This window comes from Aspergillus japonicus (genome assembly GCF_003184785.1).
Source record: "Aspergillus japonicus CBS 114.51 unplaced genomic scaffold BO86scaffold_72, whole genome shotgun sequence".
NCBI lineage: Eukaryota > Fungi > Ascomycota > Eurotiomycetes > Eurotiales > Aspergillaceae > Aspergillus > Aspergillus japonicus.
Window position 1 is genome coordinate 55,697 of NW_020291709.1, and position 19,410 is coordinate 75,106.

The following is a 19,410-nucleotide window of genomic DNA, read 5'->3' on the forward strand; positions in this document are numbered from 1 at the left end:
CGCTGCTAGTGTGGATCGGGTGTGGTCGGGGTAAAGAGATCTGTCTAGACAACTTGAACTTGCCTTCGTATAACGAGGCCAGTGGGCCGGGCAGGGTTGGTGCGCAACATCCATTCGAACAGTCGAGACAGATTGAAGATAGTTTGACTTGGCTGTCTCTCTACATCTACAGTCCCAACACTACATGGATGCTGGTGGTGTTACTCCTGTCTTTGGCGACGTGATGCGTCTCCTTTCGCGCTCCTCGCTGTCTCGAACCGACCAGAGACATGGCACGCGTTCGCTTCCAGATACCATGCCTGGAAAGTATCCTAGCTGGTGCTCTGCAATTCCAAGACCTGGAAATGAGTGTCTTGGATATTTCCAGGTAACGGAGCTGACGGTTTGAGTTTCCTTGGACCAGTCTAATGTGCTGCTCACGGCTACGGTAAGTCAGGGGAGGGAGTGTTGGGCTTCAATGTCTCAATTGGACTGAAACAGCTATAAGCATCATCCTCATCATCATTAAATTATAGGTCATGGCGATTTTCGTTGCTCCCTCCATTTCATCTATCCACCAAAAAGGTTACGAGCTGGGGTTCGTGCCGTACTTCTCAACACATCCATGTGCCATCTCGTACTGCAAGAATTCCATCCCACGAGTGTCAGCCTCCCATCTTTCCGCCCTCGTCCAAGACAGTGGGAGACGGTTTCACTCACCTGTTCGTCGGTCTGGCAAATCAGCACCCGCGGTCCCTGGGAGCCACCTGCCTTGGAAACGTCCACCACCGTCTGGCCCTCGCCCGGGCCCCTGTCGTTGGACGCCTCATCGATGGCAAAACCGAGACACTGGCATTGCTCGATCACCGCCTTCCGCAGGAGAGCGCTCTTCTCGCCAATGCCGCCCGCAAACACGAGGGCGTCGACCTGGCCGCCCAGCTTCAGGTAGTAAGTCCCGATGTAGCCGAGGATGCGATCCACGACGATGTCGAACGCGAGCTTGTGCCTGGGGCTCGGGGGGTTCTCGACGGCGATCTGGGAGAAGTCGGTGGTTCCCGTCAGGGCCTTCCACCCGGACTTCTTGTTGAGGATTTCTTCGGCCTAGAATGAGGGGTTAGCTGCGCTTGCGCTGCACTTCTCACAGGTTGGTTGCGCAGTGCCCAGAGGATTGCATACCGTGCTGATGTGCATTTCTTTGGTGCTGGCCGGGCTCAGTTTGCCTGCTTCGCTGGTGTAGTGGAATACCAGTCTGGTCACATTGTCTCTTTAGCCTTGTTCTGTACCCCTAAAGGATGCTGGGGTTCTCCCTTACGATGGATCAATATCTCCGCTTCGCGTCGCGCCCGGCAGTCCCGCCAGAGGAGTCAAGCCCATCCTACGCACAAGCGTTAGTGTCTGACTCAACCGACATCAACCGACAATCAAACTGCAAGCGAAGCATCTCTCTTACGTGGTATCGACCGACTTGCCATTCTTGATCGCACACATCGAGGCGCCGCTTCCGACATGCATCGCAATCACGCTAGTCTGCTCGACGGGCTTGTTGAGGAATCCCGCCACCGACCGCAGGATATACGAGTAGCTGATGCCGTGGAAGCCATACTTCCGAAGACCCTTGGATTTGGCGACTTCCGGGTCGATGGGGTACGTGCGCACGTGCTCGGGGATCGTCTGGTGGAATGCCGAGTCGAAGAAGGTGATGCTTTTCACGTCGGGGATCTCGGTCCGGCAGTGACGGATGATTTCCAAGGCGGAGAAGTTGTGTCTGTGATCCGTTGGTGTAAGTTTGGACGGTAGGAAACACTAATATTGCACGCCAGGTTGCGGGGGGGGGGGGGTTCCATCTCCGTGACTTGGATGGGTAATTGGGTTTTCTGAGAGAACATACAGAGGAGCCAAATCCTCGAATTCCTCCAAGCGATGATAGGTCTCGTCGGTGATCACGACGGAGGAATCGTAGTCACCCCCGTGGACGACGCGGTGGCAGATGTAGGCCAGATCGTCCTTGCTGCCGACTTCCGACAGTTCCGGGTCGGAGACGCAGCGGTCGAGGAGGAACTTGAAGGCGTCCTGCGGGGTCCCGACGCTTTCCTTGATCTCCTCGGTGTGGTTCTTCTCGCCGCAGGTGTACTTCAGCTTGGCCGGTGGGGCGGTGATGCCGGAGACCTGCGCGGTCGCGATCACCTTGGGGTTCTGCTCGAAGGTGTAGAAGGTGAGTTTGACCGAGGAGGAGCCGGCATTGACGGAGAGGATGGACTTGCGGGGCATGGTGAGGGAAGGGGAAATGAATTATTGAATTAAGGTATGAGTGATGGGTGCGTATAGTGGGAAAAGAGAGGGGGATCTTTAGGCGGGGTATGTATGTATGTACACGATGCAAGGAGATCTCTTATGTAGCAGCAGCAGTTCGAAGAGTCCGTCAATTCCTGGCTAGGCCGGCCCTATGGTTATATGTGATTGTTTAATGTTCGCAATCTCGGAGTTGCACTGCCGAATGGGTCTGACTGCATGTATGATTTTGCAGGTGGGCAGCGCAGTTCTTGGAAGATGTTCGTAGCTCTGGAAGATTGGTGGGGAGACAGATAGCGAAAGTGGTTGGGTGATGTCAGAGACCCTTCACCAGGTGACGTAGCGGGAAGCCCCAGAAAAAAAGAGTAGGGAGAGTCGGACAGGATACAATGTCAAGTTTGTCAACACCCGGACTTATTTGAAGCTGCGTCTCCCTCCCCATGAACCTGGTGGTCTGATATCTTTCTGGATTTTGCCTGTCTTTGTCTAATCAAGTTACCCTACTGTCCTCCACGTGGGATTTATCCAATCCCCGCGTATACTTCTACGACTCGCTTCCTACTTTCTCCGTCACCTTATCGCGATAAGCCCAGCCATCTCCCCTACAGTATCAGCCCATCATGCCGGGAGAAGTCATCGATCGGCCGAATCCCAAGCCGGAACCATCCCACATCCCAGATCTCGTCGAACAATTGCAGGTTCAGCTTCAGACAACTAAGTTGGAGGAATCTGATTACAATGCTTTGCAGAAGTATCGTCGTGCGGCGGCGTACATCGCTGCTGGTAAGCTGGCCAGCCAATCTATCACCACCATTGTCGCACAAACATAAACTAATGGCCAATTGTGTTTACAGCGATGATCTTCCTTCAGGATAACGTGCTGCTGAAACGTGGATTAAAGCATGAGGACATCAAGCCTCGACTCCTGGGTGAGTTTACCCCCATACCGGTTCCGCTGGTTCCGTTCCAGAATCACAGCAGCAGCAGCAGCAGCTCATACTATCTCCGCAGGTCACTGGGGTACATGTCCGGGGCTGATCCTGGTGTACTCACATCTGAACTACCTGGTCCGGAAGCAGGATCTGAATATGCTCTATGTGGTTGGACCAGGCCACGGCGCTCCGGCTCTGCTGGCCTCCCTCTGGCTGGAAGGCTCATTGGGCAAATTCTACCCCGAGTATTCGCGCAACATGGACGGTCTCCGTCAACTCATCTCGACCTTCAGCACGAGTGCTGGACTTCCTAGGTAACGAGAACGATTTTCTTCCGGTCGAGGTTCTGTCCTGGTAGACATGTTGCTGACTTCTTTCCCCCCCTCTCCACAGTCATATCAATGCAGAAACTCCCGGTGCGATTCATGAGGGTGGTGAATTGGGTTATGCCCTGGCTGTCTCGTTCGGCGCGGTTATGGATAACCCGGATCTCATTGTCACCTGTGTGGTTGGCGATGGAGAAGCGGAAACCGGTCCGACTGCGACGTAAGTCCATTTCATCCGGTGGTCGTCATCCATTGGTTGGCGTGATGCTGATGCTAATGATGTTTCAAGCTCGTGGCACGCCATCAAGTACATTGACCCTGCTGAGTCGGGCGCCGTCTTGCCCATCCTCCACGTCAATGGTTTCAAGATCAGCGAGCGCACCATCTTCGGGTGCATGGACAACAAGGAACTAATCACTCTTTTCACCGGTTACGGTTACCAAGTCCGCATTGTTGAGAACCTGGAGGACATCGACACCGATCTTCACAACTCCATGGCGTGGGCGGTTGATGAGATCCACAAGATTCAGAAGGCGGCACGTTCGGGCAAGCCAATCATGAAGCCTCGTTGGCCGATGCTTGTGCTGCGGACACCAAAGGTAGGCTCATGCATGGTTAATCTGCTGATGATCGGGGAAAGCTAATCTGGACTCTCAAGGGCTGGTCTGGACCCAAGGAGCTTCACGGAACGTTCATCGAAGGTTCATTCCATTCGCACCAGGTGCCTCTTCCGAACGCGAAGAAAGACGACGAGGAGCTGGCTGCTCTGGAGAAGTGGCTCTCTGCTTATGGTCCTGACGAGCTGTTCACCGAAGGCGGTGATATCATCGATGAAATCAAGTCCGTGATTCCTGCAGACGACAAAAAGAAGCTGGGCCAGCGAGCCGAGGCCTACAAGGGGTACATGGCACCAGAGCTCCCTGACTGGAAGGAGCTAGGCGTGGAAAGGGGCACCCAAGAGAGTGCTATGAAGGCAATTGGAAGATTGATCGACCAAGTGTTCACCAAGAACCCACACAGTGTCAGACTATTCTCCCCGGATGAGCTGGAGAGTAACAAGCTCGACGCTGCTCTGTCGCACACCGGAAGGAACTTTCAATGGGATCAGTTTTCGAATGCCAAAGGGGGTCGCGTCATCGAGGTGCTGAGTGAACATTTGTGCCAGGGCTTCATGCAGGGTTACACCTTGACCGGCCGCACCGGTATCTTCCCGTCCTACGAGAGTTTCCTGGGCATCATCCACACGATGATGGTGCAGTACGCCAAGTTCAACAAGATGGTGAGTTGACAAGCCGACTCTTGTCTGTTGCCCGTTGATACTTATCTTATTAGGCTCAAGAGACATCCTGGCACAGCCCTGTGAGCAGCCTCAATTACATCGAGACTAGCACTTGGGCCCGGCAGGAGCACAATGGATTCTCGCACCAGAACCCATCCTTTATTGGTGCAGTCCTCAAGCTGAAGCCCACGGCCGCCCGTGTGTACCTGCCACCTGATGCCAACACCTTCCTATCCACGCTTGATCATTGTCTCAAGTCCAAGAACTACATCAATTTGATGGTGGGCTCCAAGCAGCCAACGCCGGTGTACCTCAGTCCAGAGGAAGCCGAGAACCACTGCAGAGCGGGTGCGTCGATCTGGAAGTTCTGCAGCACTGATGAGGGCCTGGACCCTGATGTTGTGCTTGTCGGCATCGGCGTCGAGGTGATGTTTGAAGTCATCGCTGCGGCGGCTATCCTCCGCAAGCGTTGCCCCGAACTCCGAGTCCGGGTTGTGAACGTGACGGACCTGATGATCCTCGAGAACCACGGGCAGCACCCGCATGCTCTGACGACGGAAGCCTTTGACAGCCTGTTCGGATCCGACCGACCCATTCACATCAACTACCACGGATACCCGACTGAGCTGAAGGGGCTGCTCTTCGGCCGGCCTGGTCTGGACCGGGTCACCATCGAAGGATATATGGAAGAAGGCAGTACCACGACTCCGTTCGACATGATGCTGTTGAACCACGTGTCACGTTATCACGTGGCGCAGGCTGCTGTCATCGGGGCCTCCCGACGAAACGAGAGAGTCCAGGTGCGCCAGCAGGAGCTGTGTGCGGAGCTCGGCCACGAGATTGCTGAGACGCGCAAGTATATCCTCAAGAACCGGCAAGGTAAGCAGACCTCCCCTTCAAACCCCCGAACTCTTGACCATCGGAACCCGTACTGATTGTTTTGTATAGACCCCGAAGGTACCTATGAGACGCCCTCCTTCGACTGAATTGACCGAGAGGCTGTCGGATAATTATGAGTCATGAGATTTTAAGACAATCGATAGTTAATAGAGTTTTCCGATTCATTACTTGGTGGAGATCTATAGCAAGGTACTCCGTAGACTTACAACATATGTAAGTAGGGCAAATGGGGGCTCAAAGGCTTGGATCGCCAAGGGACATGGCTTCGTGTTGAGTGTCGTCCACTATTCCCAATACGTAGAAGCTTGCGATGAATAGCGGCGGGACCGGCCGGCCGTAGGAGGCCTGATTCTCGAGGCAGCGCCTGAATCCTTCCCTTCAGTGAAGCTGACATCAGAGCGGTTCACGGAGTTCTCCATCACCGTCCCTCAACTCACTACCACACGGAACACACGGGCTCAACAATGATCAGGCTGCCATATTTGTTTGAGTTTCCATTGAAAGTATGGCATCACCGTCAAGGGCGTACGTATCACGTCCTGCATGGAGACTTAGCTTTTGTTGTTTGTTGTTGACACGAGTCGCCGCGCCGTTGACATCGGGGTTTGATCTTCCCGATCTCCGCTTCCCTGTCAACTTTTCCCCCCCTACGTCAGCCGGGTTAGGATGAGAGTGAGATCCCGACCGACGAAGCTGAAAGGGTCTGGGCGCTGAAACGAGCCCTCACGCAGTGTGGCCTTGGCCAACTGCAGCTGCAGTTGGCAACGAGTCAACGACAGGTCACTGCAGTGCTCCATCCCATGAGACAAGCGGACACTTTATGCAACAACGGCATTCGGCGGTGGTGATTCGCCTAACAAAATGTCCCGGCCGTGGCTCTCTCGGGAGCTTCGGCAATCGTTAGGCGTGAAGTGACAATCTAAACCCGATTCGGTGTACCTTGCGAGTCCATATCTTCGCCGCGCAACTATGGAACCAGCCAATCCCCCCTCCGTCAGCTCTCTTTTTTGGGTCTCGCCCAGAATACCCGTGGACAATTCGGCGAATGGGTGGTTTGTTTTTCTACATAGTCCTGAATTACTAATGGAACCCGCCAGGAACCATGCCCTCCCCCCCGGGGGTATGAAACAAATCAATCAGATTCTCAGGTAGGACAGATTTTCACCGTCTATCTGGACAAGGCTGGCTGTTGTGGATCGGTCAGAGAGTACAGGACAGGGGATCCCCTTCCCCCAGGCAGACATGATGTGATACGAATAGGATCAAACGTGGATGGGCTTGGAAACCAAGGTTTTGGAAGGATCGCGCGGCGCGTTGTACAGTACACAACGTACCTTACCCTTACCCTGGCTCCATACAATCAGATCTGACCCTGAAAGTTTTGTCTGTGGCTCAGCCACTCGTTTCTCTTTCTCATCTCTGCATTCGCAGGTGGAGCAATTCCGTTCACCCTGTGGAGTAATCCCGTTCCTTCGCTTGGTCTTATATAGCACGGCCCCGATGCTATTTTCTCTGCAGCTTTTTTGTATCTTCTCCTTTTTTTCTCGCGTCTGTGTGTTTTCAGATATAAGAACGGTTCACGCCATCCATCTACGAGTCCTGATACACGCTCGAACGTCTCTGTTATTATTGTGGCTGTCGACTGGGATCAATCAAGATGAGCAACAGCACGCTTGCGGCTCAGGCTGAGTTCCGCCAGTCATTGAGGGAGGGTTGTCATGCTTATGTGGAGGGGTACGGCACATCATATGGCTACCAGCCATCACTGGCCGCAGGCATCGTTTTCTGCGTGCTCTTTGGAGTCTCAATGCTTGCGCATCTGGTGCAGATGGTGTGGAAGAGGACGTGGTGGTGTACGGTATTCGTCCTCGGGTGTGCTAGTACGGTCTCCATCGCGATTCTTTTTGTGCCTGGTTTGCGCGCGCGAAACTAACAGGGGTCTTCTTTCCAGCTGAACTCATCGGATGGGCCGGCCGTACATGGTCTGCAGACTGCCCGTATAACTCGACTGCATTTCTGATGCAGATTTCCACCCTGATCATCGGTAGGTCGCAATCCCCTTATGGACCTCAAACATGGCCCTAATCCGCACCTCGTTTCAGCCCCAACCTTCTTCACCGCAGGAATCTACGTGCTTCTGGGAAGGTTCATCGCGCTGATGGGCCCGGAAACCTCGATGCTGAGCCCCAAGCTCTACCTCTGGATCTTCGTCACCTGCGACGTTGTGTCCTTGGTCGTGCAGGCCATCGGCGGCGGGCTGGCGTCGATCGCCTACAACAGCGCCGACGGCAACACCGAGCCCGGCACGCACACGATGGTGGCCGGCATCGTCTTCCAGCTGGTCTCGATCACCGTCTTCGTGCTGCTAGCGGCCGACTTCGTGCGCCGCACTCTGCGCCTCCGCCTCCTGCAGACCATGACCGGCTCCGTGGTGCCCCTGCTGGGCGCCATGATCCTGTCGGTGATCGTCATCTACGTCCGGAGCATCTACCGCACGATCGAGCTGTCGCAGGGCTGGTCCGGCTACCTCATCACGCACGAGGTGTACTTCATCGTCCTCGACGGCGTCATGATGGTCATCGCCGTCGCGGTGTTCAACATCTTCCACCCCGGGTGGCTGCTGCCGAAGGGGGCGCCGAAGCCGTTCCATCGCGAGATCAACTCGTTTGACATGGAGCGACGATGATTTTCGGAAGACCCGCTTCTGTTTCGCATTTCATGTATGGCAAGGCAGATGTCAAATCCGAGTTATTTGCCCTAGACTTTCTGTTTCATTATTCCCACCCTCTGTCCCCTTCCTCTGTAATCGATTTCTTCCTGTCTCGAAACATAGACTCAATACCCCACCCGCCCTATCTTCCTATCTTCTATCTTTTATCTTATCAGGCAGCCAACCAACCAACCCCGTCATCATCTCAATACAGAACAAACCAATAGCTAGGTAGCCATAGAACCCTACCTACAAAATCCCACCACGACTCGACCCAACCCAAAAATCCAAAATCTGGAACAAATCACATCCGTTTCAGATAGACCATGCAACAAACCCCTCCCGGGGGGAAACCTTATCCGCAAAAACCAGTGGGTTCGATCAGTGATCAGTGATCGGGTGGCGTTTCATCTTTCCGTGCTTGCGACACACGACCCCAAAAATTGGATTTTTTGGGATCTACCCGTAGACTACATGAGTCCGATCGACCATGCTCCCCTTTCCCCCCACTTTGATTTCTGGTCGTCTCGGTTTTTGGGGTTCTCTGCACCGTACGTATACTTTTTTGGGGGGGGAGGGCTTGGGGTGAAGGTTGGAGGGGGCTGGTTCTGTTATTCTGGGTTGGGTGAGTGGGCAGGTAGGTAGGAAAGTATGTAAGTGAATAGGTAGGTAGGGCTGAGAGGGTCCGAGAGACTGAGATGGTCTTGCTGAGTGTCTGATTCTTGGGCCTGGGGTGTAGGTACCTAGTCGTGTACTGCAATAGGGGCTTGGTACAATCCTATGTGGTTGCAACGGGGAAGCCTAGAACCCAGATTTCGAGCTTCGAGCTACCAAGTCGGAGATTACTTGGTTAATTTGGTTGGAGTTTACGGGTCAGGGGAGAGTTTACTAGGTAGCTTGAGCTCGGTCCTGAGCTGCAAGACAATTTAAGTTTCGAACATGGACGTGATATTTTCAGGGATATTGACATGATTGAAGAAGAAAACAAGGACTGCCAGAAAAGCAGAAGAAACAAAAAAAGGCCATAAGAGAAGCACAATCTCCCGGAAACTGATCGGCATGCGTGCGTGCGTGCGTGCATGCATCCACTCCTTTTTCGGTCGACATCCCAGAACGCCCCATTCAATTTGTTTTGGGGTTTGCGCATTTGCACCGTTGCTCCGCCCGCTGACATGAAATACTTGCTTGGGAAGGGATACTGGAAGAGCACAAAGAGAATTGCAAGAAGAAAGGTTATCACTCTGCTTCGTGATGAGAAGATATTCCCTTGGTAGCGAACGTGATGCGATCCCGAAATCTGTTTTCCTCGGCAGAAGAGACCGTGTTCAATGGAGTCATAAGAAGATGATGGTGAAGGGAGATGTTCCCTATGAGATCATACGCCGTCCACCGACTCGATCCATCCAAACATCAATCCGTTCACCACCGCAGCAGCGGCCCACACCAGCCCCCAGGCCGAGGCGCCCTCCACGCTCACGCGGTTCACCGTGCCTGCGACCTGGATGACCGTGTTGGCGAGCAACATACCGGCCAGAACAACGGTGCGCGAGATCAGCACCTGAGTCTTGAGGGACAAGGTGCCCCACGTCTTGCGGTAGACGGCGCATGCGAGGTACTCGCCGTCCTGGGCGGAGCTGGAGGGTTTCGTGGTCTTCTCAGCCTTCTTGTCGCGGGCGGCAGAGGCGCCGGTCGAGCTGGCGAAGAGGAAGTCGCGCGCCGCCCAGCCAGCGGGGAGGAGAGTCACGAAGAGAGCTGGGAGGCCGGCGGGTCCGGCATGCACGGCGGAGATGTCGGGGATGCCCTCGAAGTGGAGAACCAGGTTGGTGGGCAGCCACGGGGTGGCGTAGCTGAGAGAGAGGGCCACAGTGAAGATCGCAGTCGCGACCATGGTCGTGTAGGCGGTTGTGGCGCGGTCTTGCAGGATGAGGCGGTTGGAGACGGTCTCCGAGCTCGCGTGGGCGAGGTCGTGGAAAGAGTTGGGGCGGCGGAGGAGGGCGAAGGGGAGGACCGTTGAGAGGATGGTGATCGCATACGAGGCCAGGACGGTGGTCGGTCGCACACCGTAGAAGGTGGAGAGGAGGGAGTAGGTCGGAAGATGGGTGAGGAAGGTGAAGGAGCAGACGTCATGGCCTGCGCGAAGGGGTCAGTTCATCACAGGGAGATGCTGTGAGAAGAGGTATACATACTATCGTATCCCAGAATCCAGGCCAGCCCGACCTCGACGGCCTTCCATGCCATCAACCCTCCCACTTCCCACCAGGTCTCGAGGTGCTTGCTCACATTGCCGAGCTCGCCCCGGGTCACGATCGGCATGAGCGTAAACAGGCCAGAGCTCAGAGCTAGACTGCTGACAACGGCCAAAAGGAATCGCGCTGGGGGTGGAACCCGCTCCAACTGCGTCTTGTGGTGGGGCTGCGCACTGGCGCTGGGCTCCTGGGTTATTGTCACAGAGGACAGCACTTCTTTCTTGCGCGGGGACATGGTTCGAATCTGATCGTCGTGTTTGTTCAGAAAGGTGTGGTTGTGCTGTGAGTGGTGATTGAACGGTGGTGCGACGAGGGTATTCTTGTAGTCAAAGCTAGTCAGTTGAGGAAGAGGGGTGATGGAGGGGGATGAAAGAATGAGGGAGAGAAAGGACAACACGAGACACGAGATAAAGAAAGAAAGAAAGAAAGAAAGATTAATGGTGAGGCTGGGAATGTTTGGCCCTCGCGGGCGGTGAGGTCAGCAGTGAATGATGTCATCCGCCCATGATGCAAACAAGGACCCTGGTTCGCTGACTGAGGCAGCAAGGCATTCTTTACATGCAGTTTTGTCTATTCCTATACAACTGCCCGTAAAATAGTCAACAATAACTGTACAAATCGGTTGTATACATGATGCCACGGTCACGAAGGGATCAAGTCAATACTTATTCAGGTCTGGCCATTGCCTCGCAAAGCCTGCAATGCATGTCGCGTCGCAGGCTACTTACATCTCCAAGAATCGTCCTCAATCGTCCTCTTTCTCTGGCTCGCTCTCTACCACGGAAAACTCCGCCGCGCCTTGCTCACGACCCTTGCTATCCCGCATGACCAGCTGGTATTTTCCCTGATTCCATAGGTCTTTAATCGTCAATTCGCGCGTACGTCCGAGACTTTCGATGTCTCCAATACGCGTCAGTGTGCCCTCTAAGTGCTCATCGAACCCTGGCCAGTTGCAGATTTCACGGAACGCGTTCTGCATCGGAACCGAGTCGGCTCGAACCATGGCTCGAGAGTCGATAGTGAAGATGTTTTCATGATCATAACTCTGAACGAAATCGGCTCTCGTCATGATCTGCCGGGCTTCGTGGAGGGGGATCTCGGGGAGGATGTGGCCTAGCTCCGGGTGGTAGACATGCTTCATCTTCTTTTCCTCTTCCACAAGTGCCTTGGCCAGCACCATCGCGGCAGACTATCCCCATTGTCAGTCAACTTCTGTCAGTCTTGAACCTTGGGGAACCATACCGCATATTTCTGCTGGTCCATCACATCATCATCCATCTCGGGGCCCAGGATCCAACACTTGTTGAGGAACCATGTCTTCTCCGCCGTGCAGATATCTCGGCATAGTTTCTTGTAGTCGGGGGCCTTGGCCACCCGATTCAAGAAGGACAACCGCCCTCCAACAGCGTCGTACACCTTCTCTAGGTCTTCAGGTGAAAGCTCTTCACCAAAATACTGCTTGCGGTATCTCTTCAGAGCCTCCATGGCCGGCTCCTTTGGTAAATCTTTGACGGGGATGACTTCCATGCGCGTCGCATAGCGTTTGAGGCGTTCGTATACCCAGTAATCATCGCTATTCAGGACTTTTGTAGTCAACTATTAGCAATAGACCTACTATCTCCAGATTGAATCAACCTTACTCGTCGTGACAAGGCCACTTGCGGCCCACTGCTCGGCTCGTTGCTGAATGACCTCAAGAAGATCCTGGCCATCATGATCGTCGCGAACTAAGTGTGCGCTGTTGACAATCAGAATCAAGGGGCTCTTCTTCGTGCGCCGTCTAGTCAAAGCGACCTTTTCTAGCTTGTTGAACGCGCGCTCAATATCCAGGAGAGCGGTTGTGTCCCGGGGGCCCTTGATGCTGAATAAGCTTCCAATGTAGCTGTAAGATGCGCACTATGTGTCAGTCGAGGCCATCACAGTACCAAGGCCAATGGCCTTCACATGAGCTAGCTTACTCTTCATGGAATTCATAGTCTAGTGCTTTGCCCAGACGGATCCGGAAGATTTCCAGGTCTCCGTGCGCCTCGAACATTGCGCACCCCTCGCCATTGATTTTACGCATCGCTTCGAGGATCATGGACGTCTTTCCAGTCCCTTTCTCCCCGACCAACAGGTAATAGCGTCCGACTCCGAGGCCAGAGACAATCCTGTCGATGCGGGCTTGCTCGTCACGGACTACCCAGTGCTCTTCGTGGTTGAACCGGTGCTTTCCTTCCTCGATCCCGGCAATTTCAAGCGCAGGGTCACCAGGGTTGAAAGCATTCTCCATTTTTTCCAGGATCAGATATTTGTAGTAGCGATGATACGCATATCCAGCTAGACTAGTGACATCATCAGCGAACCACGAGTGCTTCCATGTCGTGAGGGAGCGGATCATACCCTAGAATTGCAAGAGAGGCGAATGTCGTGGCCGCCGTCTCCATCATCTTCAGCAGAGTCGACCTCACAGTGGGCTCCTCTTCCGCCTCCCTCTCTCTCTCCTTCTTCCGACTCTTGGGCTCTTCAGAGGGGCTTTGCTCTAACGAGTCGGGCCCCGCCAGTAGAGGCCCCTGCGTAAAATTTCGTACGACATAAGGGGTGGCGATACGAAGATTTCGGGGAGGTCGTGGCAGACCAGCCCGGGCGAGAGAACTCAGGGACCGGGAAGCATTTCGATACAACATCATCCTCCACCAGTCGAATATCGTAGCGGTGTCTAGCAAGATTTCTCAAAGACGAAGGGGTCAAAAAAAGAAGGACTGATGAAAGCCGAGAACAGAGCGATAAACTCTGTGCTTTCAGGTAAGAAGAGCGAATTCCCCCAATTGTTGGCGCAGATAAATTAATGTATGACAAAGGACAAGTGACGGATCTGATATACTACATGCAACGAATGCCAAGTGCAATTAGCAGGGAGGAAATTGGGCCGGAAGAACAGATTCTGCCCATGCACGGACCAGGGACTAAGGAGCGTCAAAACGGTGAGCAGGTCAAAAGAAAGGAAGAAGTTGAGGTGAGAAAATGTAAGGGAAAAAAGCGTGTCGGGAAGGTTTAGCCAACAACAGGAAGATGAGGTGTATCTATGGGGTGCAGAACCAATGGTCGTTTATTGGCTTGCGCATCTTTGGTTCGCCAGCTGCGCCTCCGATCGTCGAGACTTATGCACTGTAAATTCTGATAGTGGCCTTGGCGTTGACCATGCTGTGGCTGACCATTTGATATCCAGCTACTCGGTACTCAATGTCTAATATGTATTCTGAGGTCAAGAGGAGATTGTTATTGATGATTGCTCGAATGCCAAGTGTTCCGGAATCGATCGCTTGAAATCCTCCTGAATAGGATGAACACAAAGAAAACTGGGACACGTGACCCTGTCAGGAACGAATTCTACTGTAGCACGGCACCTGCAATGTCTTCCTATCTTACCCCGGTGTCTGTCTCGACGGTTAGCCATCCAGTACCAGTGCAACCTGTAACTTACTCCGCAGATGTGTTTGGTATATTATCAGATTGATCGATACTCGGCTGTTGTGCCGAAATATATTTCCCTTCCGCTTTACCGATGGTCCCGCAGATTAGGAGCTCTATATTGGATAGAGTGTGTAATCGGCAGTCTCGCATTTGTCACGGCTGATCGGAGATTAAATAGTTTAGAGCTCAGATTTTAATCAAGGCTATGGTTGCTTTTGCATGGCAGAAGCATCAAGAGTGACTCCCAGTGCGCCAAGCTGTTCAAAAGACAGACAGAAAGAGAGAGAGAGAGAACATTTGCTGGATACTGTACAGCAAGTACCATCGAGGCAATCATCGCATTCGCATAAAGTGACAATTTACTCGATAATCTGGATGCAGTTACATGTACAAGAATTTCGAAGACAGCGCAGATATCGATTGCCCCATTGGGATGAGAATTCCATGGCCTGCCATGGATGTGGAGAAATGTTGTTGAATCTGCCGCCTTTCCCATCCACCGCCCCGAGCAGTTCCGAAGGTTTTCCGCATCCGCGAAATTTTCTCTTCTGGCCGGTTTCCCCGTGTGCGCTTCTCCAGCTTCAGTCCATCCTATTCCTATACTTTACCTTTTTTTCCTCTCTTCCCCCCTCCCCATTTTGCGCTTCCCTTAGTTGTTTTGGGATCTGGGGTCCGGTTTGCACTTGCTTCAATTGCTCCTCTCCTATACCTTTGTATCATATTCTATTTTTTTTCTTTCTCAATCTCCCTCCCGTTCCGTTTCCTTTTTATTTTCTCCACCGCTACCCGATTCTTCTTCGGGTTCGAGTCATCAAGTCGTCGCCAGGTCGCCACGCTTCTTTCATACTCCAGTCACCCTTCCTCTCATTACGGTCCGGTCAATCCATTAATTAGTCCGCTAAAATGGCCCAGACCAATGGCGAATTGGAGCACTCGAAAGGTATGCTCTCTCCGACACTGGCAGTCTCGCAGCATGTCTTGCCTTCGACCATCTAATCAATCGCCCGTGCAGAGTCTCCTGAACAGCTTCTCAATGGCGACTCCCCTGTTGAGGGCCAGGAAGAGGAACTTAGCGGTGGTATGTGACCTTGAAAATCATCTCAAACTACATTGATTACTGACGTGCACGGCTGTTACGTTTTCAGGTCTTTTCCAGATCTCCGTGAAGTTGCCTCGCGAGCCCTACAAGATCCAGGTCATGGTGGGTATCTTGTCTACAGGAATTTCATACGGCCAGCACCAAATCACGTCTCTCTAACCCAGATCCTTCGTTAGGTGTCGAGTCAAGAACAAGTTCAAGACGTTCGTCAATCCATTGTCGAACTTCCCAGCACCTTCCAGTACACCTGCTTCCACCTCGAGTTCAACGGCCAGCGCATCAACGACTTCGTTGAATTGTCGGAGGTACCAGACCTCAAGGCTGATTCCGAGATCGTCCTTGTGGAAGACCCCTACAACGAGAAGGAGGCCCGCATGCACGTTGTCCGCATGAGGGAATTGGTCGGTGCCGCTGGTGACCGTGTCGATAACCTCCATGGTCTCAGTGCGGGTTTGTCTCTGCACGATGCCATTGCGGCCGACGCCGAGGAGACCACCTCCGACAAGGACCACTCCCTTTCCAAGTACGAGATTGCTAGCTCTCCATCTTTGAAGACCATCCTTCCTCGTGACGAGACCCCTCTTCCCAAGACTGTGAAGGCCATCTCTCTTTCTGCTTGGAACCCTCCCCCCTACCACCTGCGTCAGAAGGGTCACTTGCTCTACCTTCAGGTTACCACCAACGAGAGTGAGCAGTTCCAGATTACGTCCCACGTCTCTGGCTTCTACGTGAACAAGTGCTCGAACATGAAGTTCGACCCCTCCCCCAAGACCATCCCCAAGTGCGGCAAGGCCCACTCGCTGCTCTCCTTGATCGCCCACCTCTCGCCTTCTTTCAGCTCCTCTTTCGAAGCGCTTCAGGAGTCTAACAACAAGAAGGATCTCCTGACTACCTTCCCGTTCCAGAACGCCATCCCCAACAACCCGTGGTTGGTGCCTTCTCCCAACTCCAACGCCAACGCACACCAGTCGGATATTACTCGCTCCCAAGAGAACTACCTGATCTCTGGCGTCGACAATGCCGAGACTCTCAGAGACTGGAACGAGGAGTTCCAGACTACCCGGGAGCTTCCTCGGGATACTGTTCAGGACCGTGTTTTCCGTGAGCGCTTGACCTCCAAGCTGTTCGCCGACTACAATGAGGCCGCTGCTCGTGGTGCTGTACTGGTTGCCCGCGGCGAGGTTGCCCCCTTGAACCCCACTGAGGACCGTGACGCCCAGATCTTCGTGTACAACAATATCTTCTACTCCTTTGGTGCCGACGGCGTTGGTACCTTCGCCTCCGAGGGCGGTGATGAGGCTGCCCGCGTTGCTGTCGGCAAGGATGTCCTGGGTATCAAGGCTGTTAACCAGCTTGACATCAACGGCCTGTTCACCCCCGGCACTGTTGTCGTTGACTACCTCGGCAAGCGTATCGTTGGTCAGAGCATCGTTCCCGGTATCTTCAAGCAGCGGGAGCCCGGTGAGCACCAGATCGACTATGGTGGTGTCGAGGGCAAGGATGTCGTGGCCACCCACCCCGACTTCGTCCCTGTCTTCGAGAAGATGTCCAAGGCTCTTCGTGTTAAGAAGCATGCTGTCTGGGACAAGGAGAACCAGCGTCACGAACTGGAGGGCAGTGTTGAGACGAAGGGTCTTTTGGGCACCGACGGTCGCAAGTACGTGCTGGATTTGTACCGCGTGACTCCTATGGATGTTACCTGGCAGGAGGAGGAGGGTAGCGACGCCTATCCCCACCGCATGTCTGTGCTGCGTCTGGAACTCGTTGAGTCGTACTGGAGACACAAAATGAGCCAGTACGTCAAGGCTGAAGTTGAGCGCCGCCGCCAGGCCAAGGCTGAGGAGGATGCCTCTAAGGAGAAGACCGAGGAGAACCCCGAGGCTAAGGAGCAGGAAGGCTCTGAGGAGAAGTCCGAGGAGAAGACTGAGGAGTCTAATGATCAGGAGCGCGTCGATATCTCCGGGTTCTCCCTTGCTCTGAACCCCGATGTGTTCAGCGGTCAGGTTCCTCAGACCGAGGAGGAGAAGGAACAGTGGGCGCAGGACGAGAAGGAAGTCCGCGAGACCTGCGACTACCTGCGCTCCAAGGTCATGCCCGAGCTTGTCCAAGATCTGCATGACGGAGATGTCGGTTTCCCCATGGACGGACAATCTCTCAGCCAATTGCTGCACAAGCGCGGTATCAACATCCGCTACCTCGGCAAGCTGGCCCAGCTGTCCAAGGAGAAGGGAGCTCGTCTTGACGCTCTGACCACCCTCCTCGTACAGGAGATGATTGCTCGTGGCTTTAAGCACATTGCCAACCAGTACCTCCGCAACGTCCCGGCTCCTTTCGTTACCTCTTGCGTTGCCCACTTGTTGAACTGCCTCCTGGGTGCTGACGTCAACGCCAGCCCTCGCGCTGAGATTGACGCTGCCATGCGCTCGATCTATCCCGACGGTGACTTCTCTTTCGAGAAGGTCACTCCGGCTACTCTCCGCGCTGAGATTGAGAAGCAGGTCACTATCCGGTACCGCTTCACTCTGGAGGCTGAGTGGTTCAACTCTCTGCGCCACCTGCAGCTTCTCCGTGACATCTCTATCAAGCTTGGTCTTCAGCTTGGTGCTCGCGAGTTCGTCTTCGACAAGTCCCAAATCCCTGCCAAGGTGCCTGCTACCAACGGTGCCAACGGTTCCGCTCAGGAAGAGGGCAACGGCAAGAAGAAGAACAAGAAGAAGGGTGGCGACTCTAGCTCCCCTGCCCGTGCTCCTGTGGAGGAGAAGCTGGCTCTCACCATCTCCGCCGATGATATCCTCAACATCGTGCCCCTCGTGAAGGACGCCTCTCCCCGCAGCTCGCTTGCTGAGGAGGCTCTTGAAGCTGGCCGTATCTCTCTCATGCAGAACCAGAAGCAATTGGGTCAGGAGCTCATCCTGGAATCCCTGTCGCTGCATGAGCAGATCTACGGCATCCTCCACCCCGAGGTTGCCAAGCTCTACCACCAGCTGTCTATGCTCTACTACCAGACCGACGAGAAGGAAGCGGCCGTCGAATTGGCTCGCAAGGCTGTCATCGTCACTGAGCGTACTCTGGGTGTTGACTCCGCCGACACTATCCTGAGCTACCTCAACCTCAGCTTGTTCGAGCATGCCTCCGGCAACACCAAGACTGCCTTGGCCTACATCAAGCATGCTATGGACTTGTGGAAGATCATCTATGGTGCCAACCACCCTGATTCGATCACCACCATGAACAATGCCGCTGTCATGCTGCAGCACTTGAAGCAGTACTCCGACTCCCGGAAGTGGTTTGAGGCTTCTCTGGTTGTGTGCGAGTCGCTCTTCGGCAAGCAGTCCATTAACACCGCCACAATTCTTTTCCAGCTCGCTCAGGCCCTGGCCCTCGACCAGGACTCGAAGGGTGCGGTTGCCAAGATGCGCGATGCTTACAACATCTTCCTTGCCCAGTTGGGTCCCAACGACCGCAACACTAAGGAGGCTGAGACCTGGCTCGAGCAGCTCACTCAGAACGCTGTTTCTATCGCTAAGCATGCCAAGGATATCCAGGCTCGCCGTCTGCGCCGCATCAACATGACTCCCCGCACTCTCGGCACCAAGGTCCAGCCTCAGGTTGGTCAGTCTGCCCCCGAGGCCGCTGGAGCCAAGAATGGCACCTTGGATGCTCGGAGCGTCGATGAGTTGCTCAAGTTCATCGAGGGCGGTGACCAGGGCTCTTCGAAGGCCAAGCAGAAGAAGCGTGCCGCTGCCAGCAACCCCAAGCTCCGTGGCTCGAAGAAATCTTCCGCTTAAATTCGATCTTCGATCTTTCTTTTTTCCTTCTTCTGATGAGGTTATTGGGTAAAATGAAAAGCTGCTCTGGTTTTGTTTTCCTTGGCTTATAAATGTCTTAACATGAATGTTGTATTTTGACCCCATATATCCTTGTCAAGGGTCAATATGTTGGATGAGCGGCACGTTTGTATTTTTTTGTAAAACTCTCTCTACTCTGTCACACCAATTGGTGATCATGGTTCTATGTTGATTATATTTATACACTTCTTTATTTCTCATTCCGCGGGCAGAGCATAGCAAGGTCGGGCGATTTGCATGCTATATCTGGGTGTGTTTCCATGTACTATATATGACCAGCGACCTTCCAAATGTGTCCGTAATGAATTTCAACACATCACTCTGAGTTTCTCTTTTCTTGTACAAATTC

General features: G+C 53.7%; 6 protein-coding genes across 6 annotated transcripts; 3 read left to right on the forward strand and 3 right to left on the reverse strand.

Annotated features, from left to right (window-relative positions):
- Positions 1-555: 555 nt before the first annotated feature.
- Positions 556-2,721, reverse strand: BO86DRAFT_347097 (putative acetate kinase). Its single transcript, XM_025669270.1, has 6 exons — positions 1,868-2,721; positions 1,430-1,744; positions 1,292-1,354; positions 1,156-1,228; positions 700-1,080; positions 556-619 (listed from the first exon to the last, which is right to left on the reverse strand). Exons 1-6 carry the CDS (start codon positions 2,245-2,247, stop codon positions 566-568), a joined length of 1,266 nt encoding a protein of 421 aa, XP_025523403.1. The 5' UTR covers positions 2,248-2,721; the 3' UTR covers positions 556-565.
- On the forward strand, positions 2,666-5,791 carry BO86DRAFT_440745 (putative phosphoketolase; the record flags this gene model as incomplete). The annotated part of the gene is made up of 8 exons (XM_025676218.1): positions 2,666-3,051; positions 3,123-3,197; positions 3,280-3,514; positions 3,594-3,746; positions 3,816-4,125; positions 4,167-4,805; positions 4,859-5,684; positions 5,754-5,791. Exons 1-8 carry the CDS (start codon positions 2,889-2,891, stop codon positions 5,789-5,791), a joined length of 2,439 nt encoding a protein of 812 aa, XP_025523404.1. The 5' UTR covers positions 2,666-2,888.
- A 1,343-nt stretch (positions 5,792-7,134) lies between these two features.
- BO86DRAFT_217146 (RTA1 domain-containing protein) lies at positions 7,135-8,640 on the forward strand. The gene is made up of 3 exons (XM_025666902.1): positions 7,135-7,585; positions 7,657-7,749; positions 7,808-8,640. Exons 1-3 carry the CDS (start codon positions 7,363-7,365, stop codon positions 8,389-8,391), a joined length of 900 nt encoding a protein of 299 aa, XP_025523405.1. The 5' UTR covers positions 7,135-7,362; the 3' UTR covers positions 8,392-8,640.
- A 522-nt stretch (positions 8,641-9,162) lies between these two features.
- Positions 9,163-9,689, reverse strand: BO86DRAFT_216696 (uncharacterized protein). Its single transcript, XM_025666901.1, has one exon. The coding sequence runs from the start codon at positions 9,587-9,589 to the stop codon at positions 9,266-9,268; it is 324 nt and encodes a 107-aa protein (XP_025523406.1). The 5' UTR covers positions 9,590-9,689; the 3' UTR covers positions 9,163-9,265.
- A 101-nt stretch (positions 9,690-9,790) lies between these two features.
- Positions 9,791-13,087, reverse strand: BO86DRAFT_422300 (ATP-binding protein; the record flags this gene model as incomplete). Its single annotated transcript, XM_025675333.1, has 8 exons — positions 9,791-10,545; positions 10,602-10,941; positions 11,247-11,270; positions 11,440-11,850; positions 11,904-12,244; positions 12,302-12,543; positions 12,620-12,985; positions 13,044-13,087. The coding sequence occupies 8 exons, from the start codon at positions 13,085-13,087 to the stop codon at positions 9,791-9,793; spliced, it is 2,523 nt and encodes an 840-aa protein (XP_025523407.1).
- Positions 13,088-14,683: 1,596 nt separating this feature from the next.
- Positions 14,684-19,374, forward strand: BO86DRAFT_413046 (translation initiation factor 3 subunit CLU1). The gene is made up of 4 exons (XM_025674705.1): positions 14,684-15,054; positions 15,127-15,192; positions 15,260-15,315; positions 15,390-19,374. The coding sequence occupies exons 1-4, from the start codon at positions 15,018-15,020 to the stop codon at positions 18,999-19,001; spliced, it is 3,771 nt and encodes a 1,256-aa protein (XP_025523408.1). The 5' UTR covers positions 14,684-15,017; the 3' UTR covers positions 19,002-19,374.
- Positions 19,375-19,410: the final 36 nt, after the last annotated feature.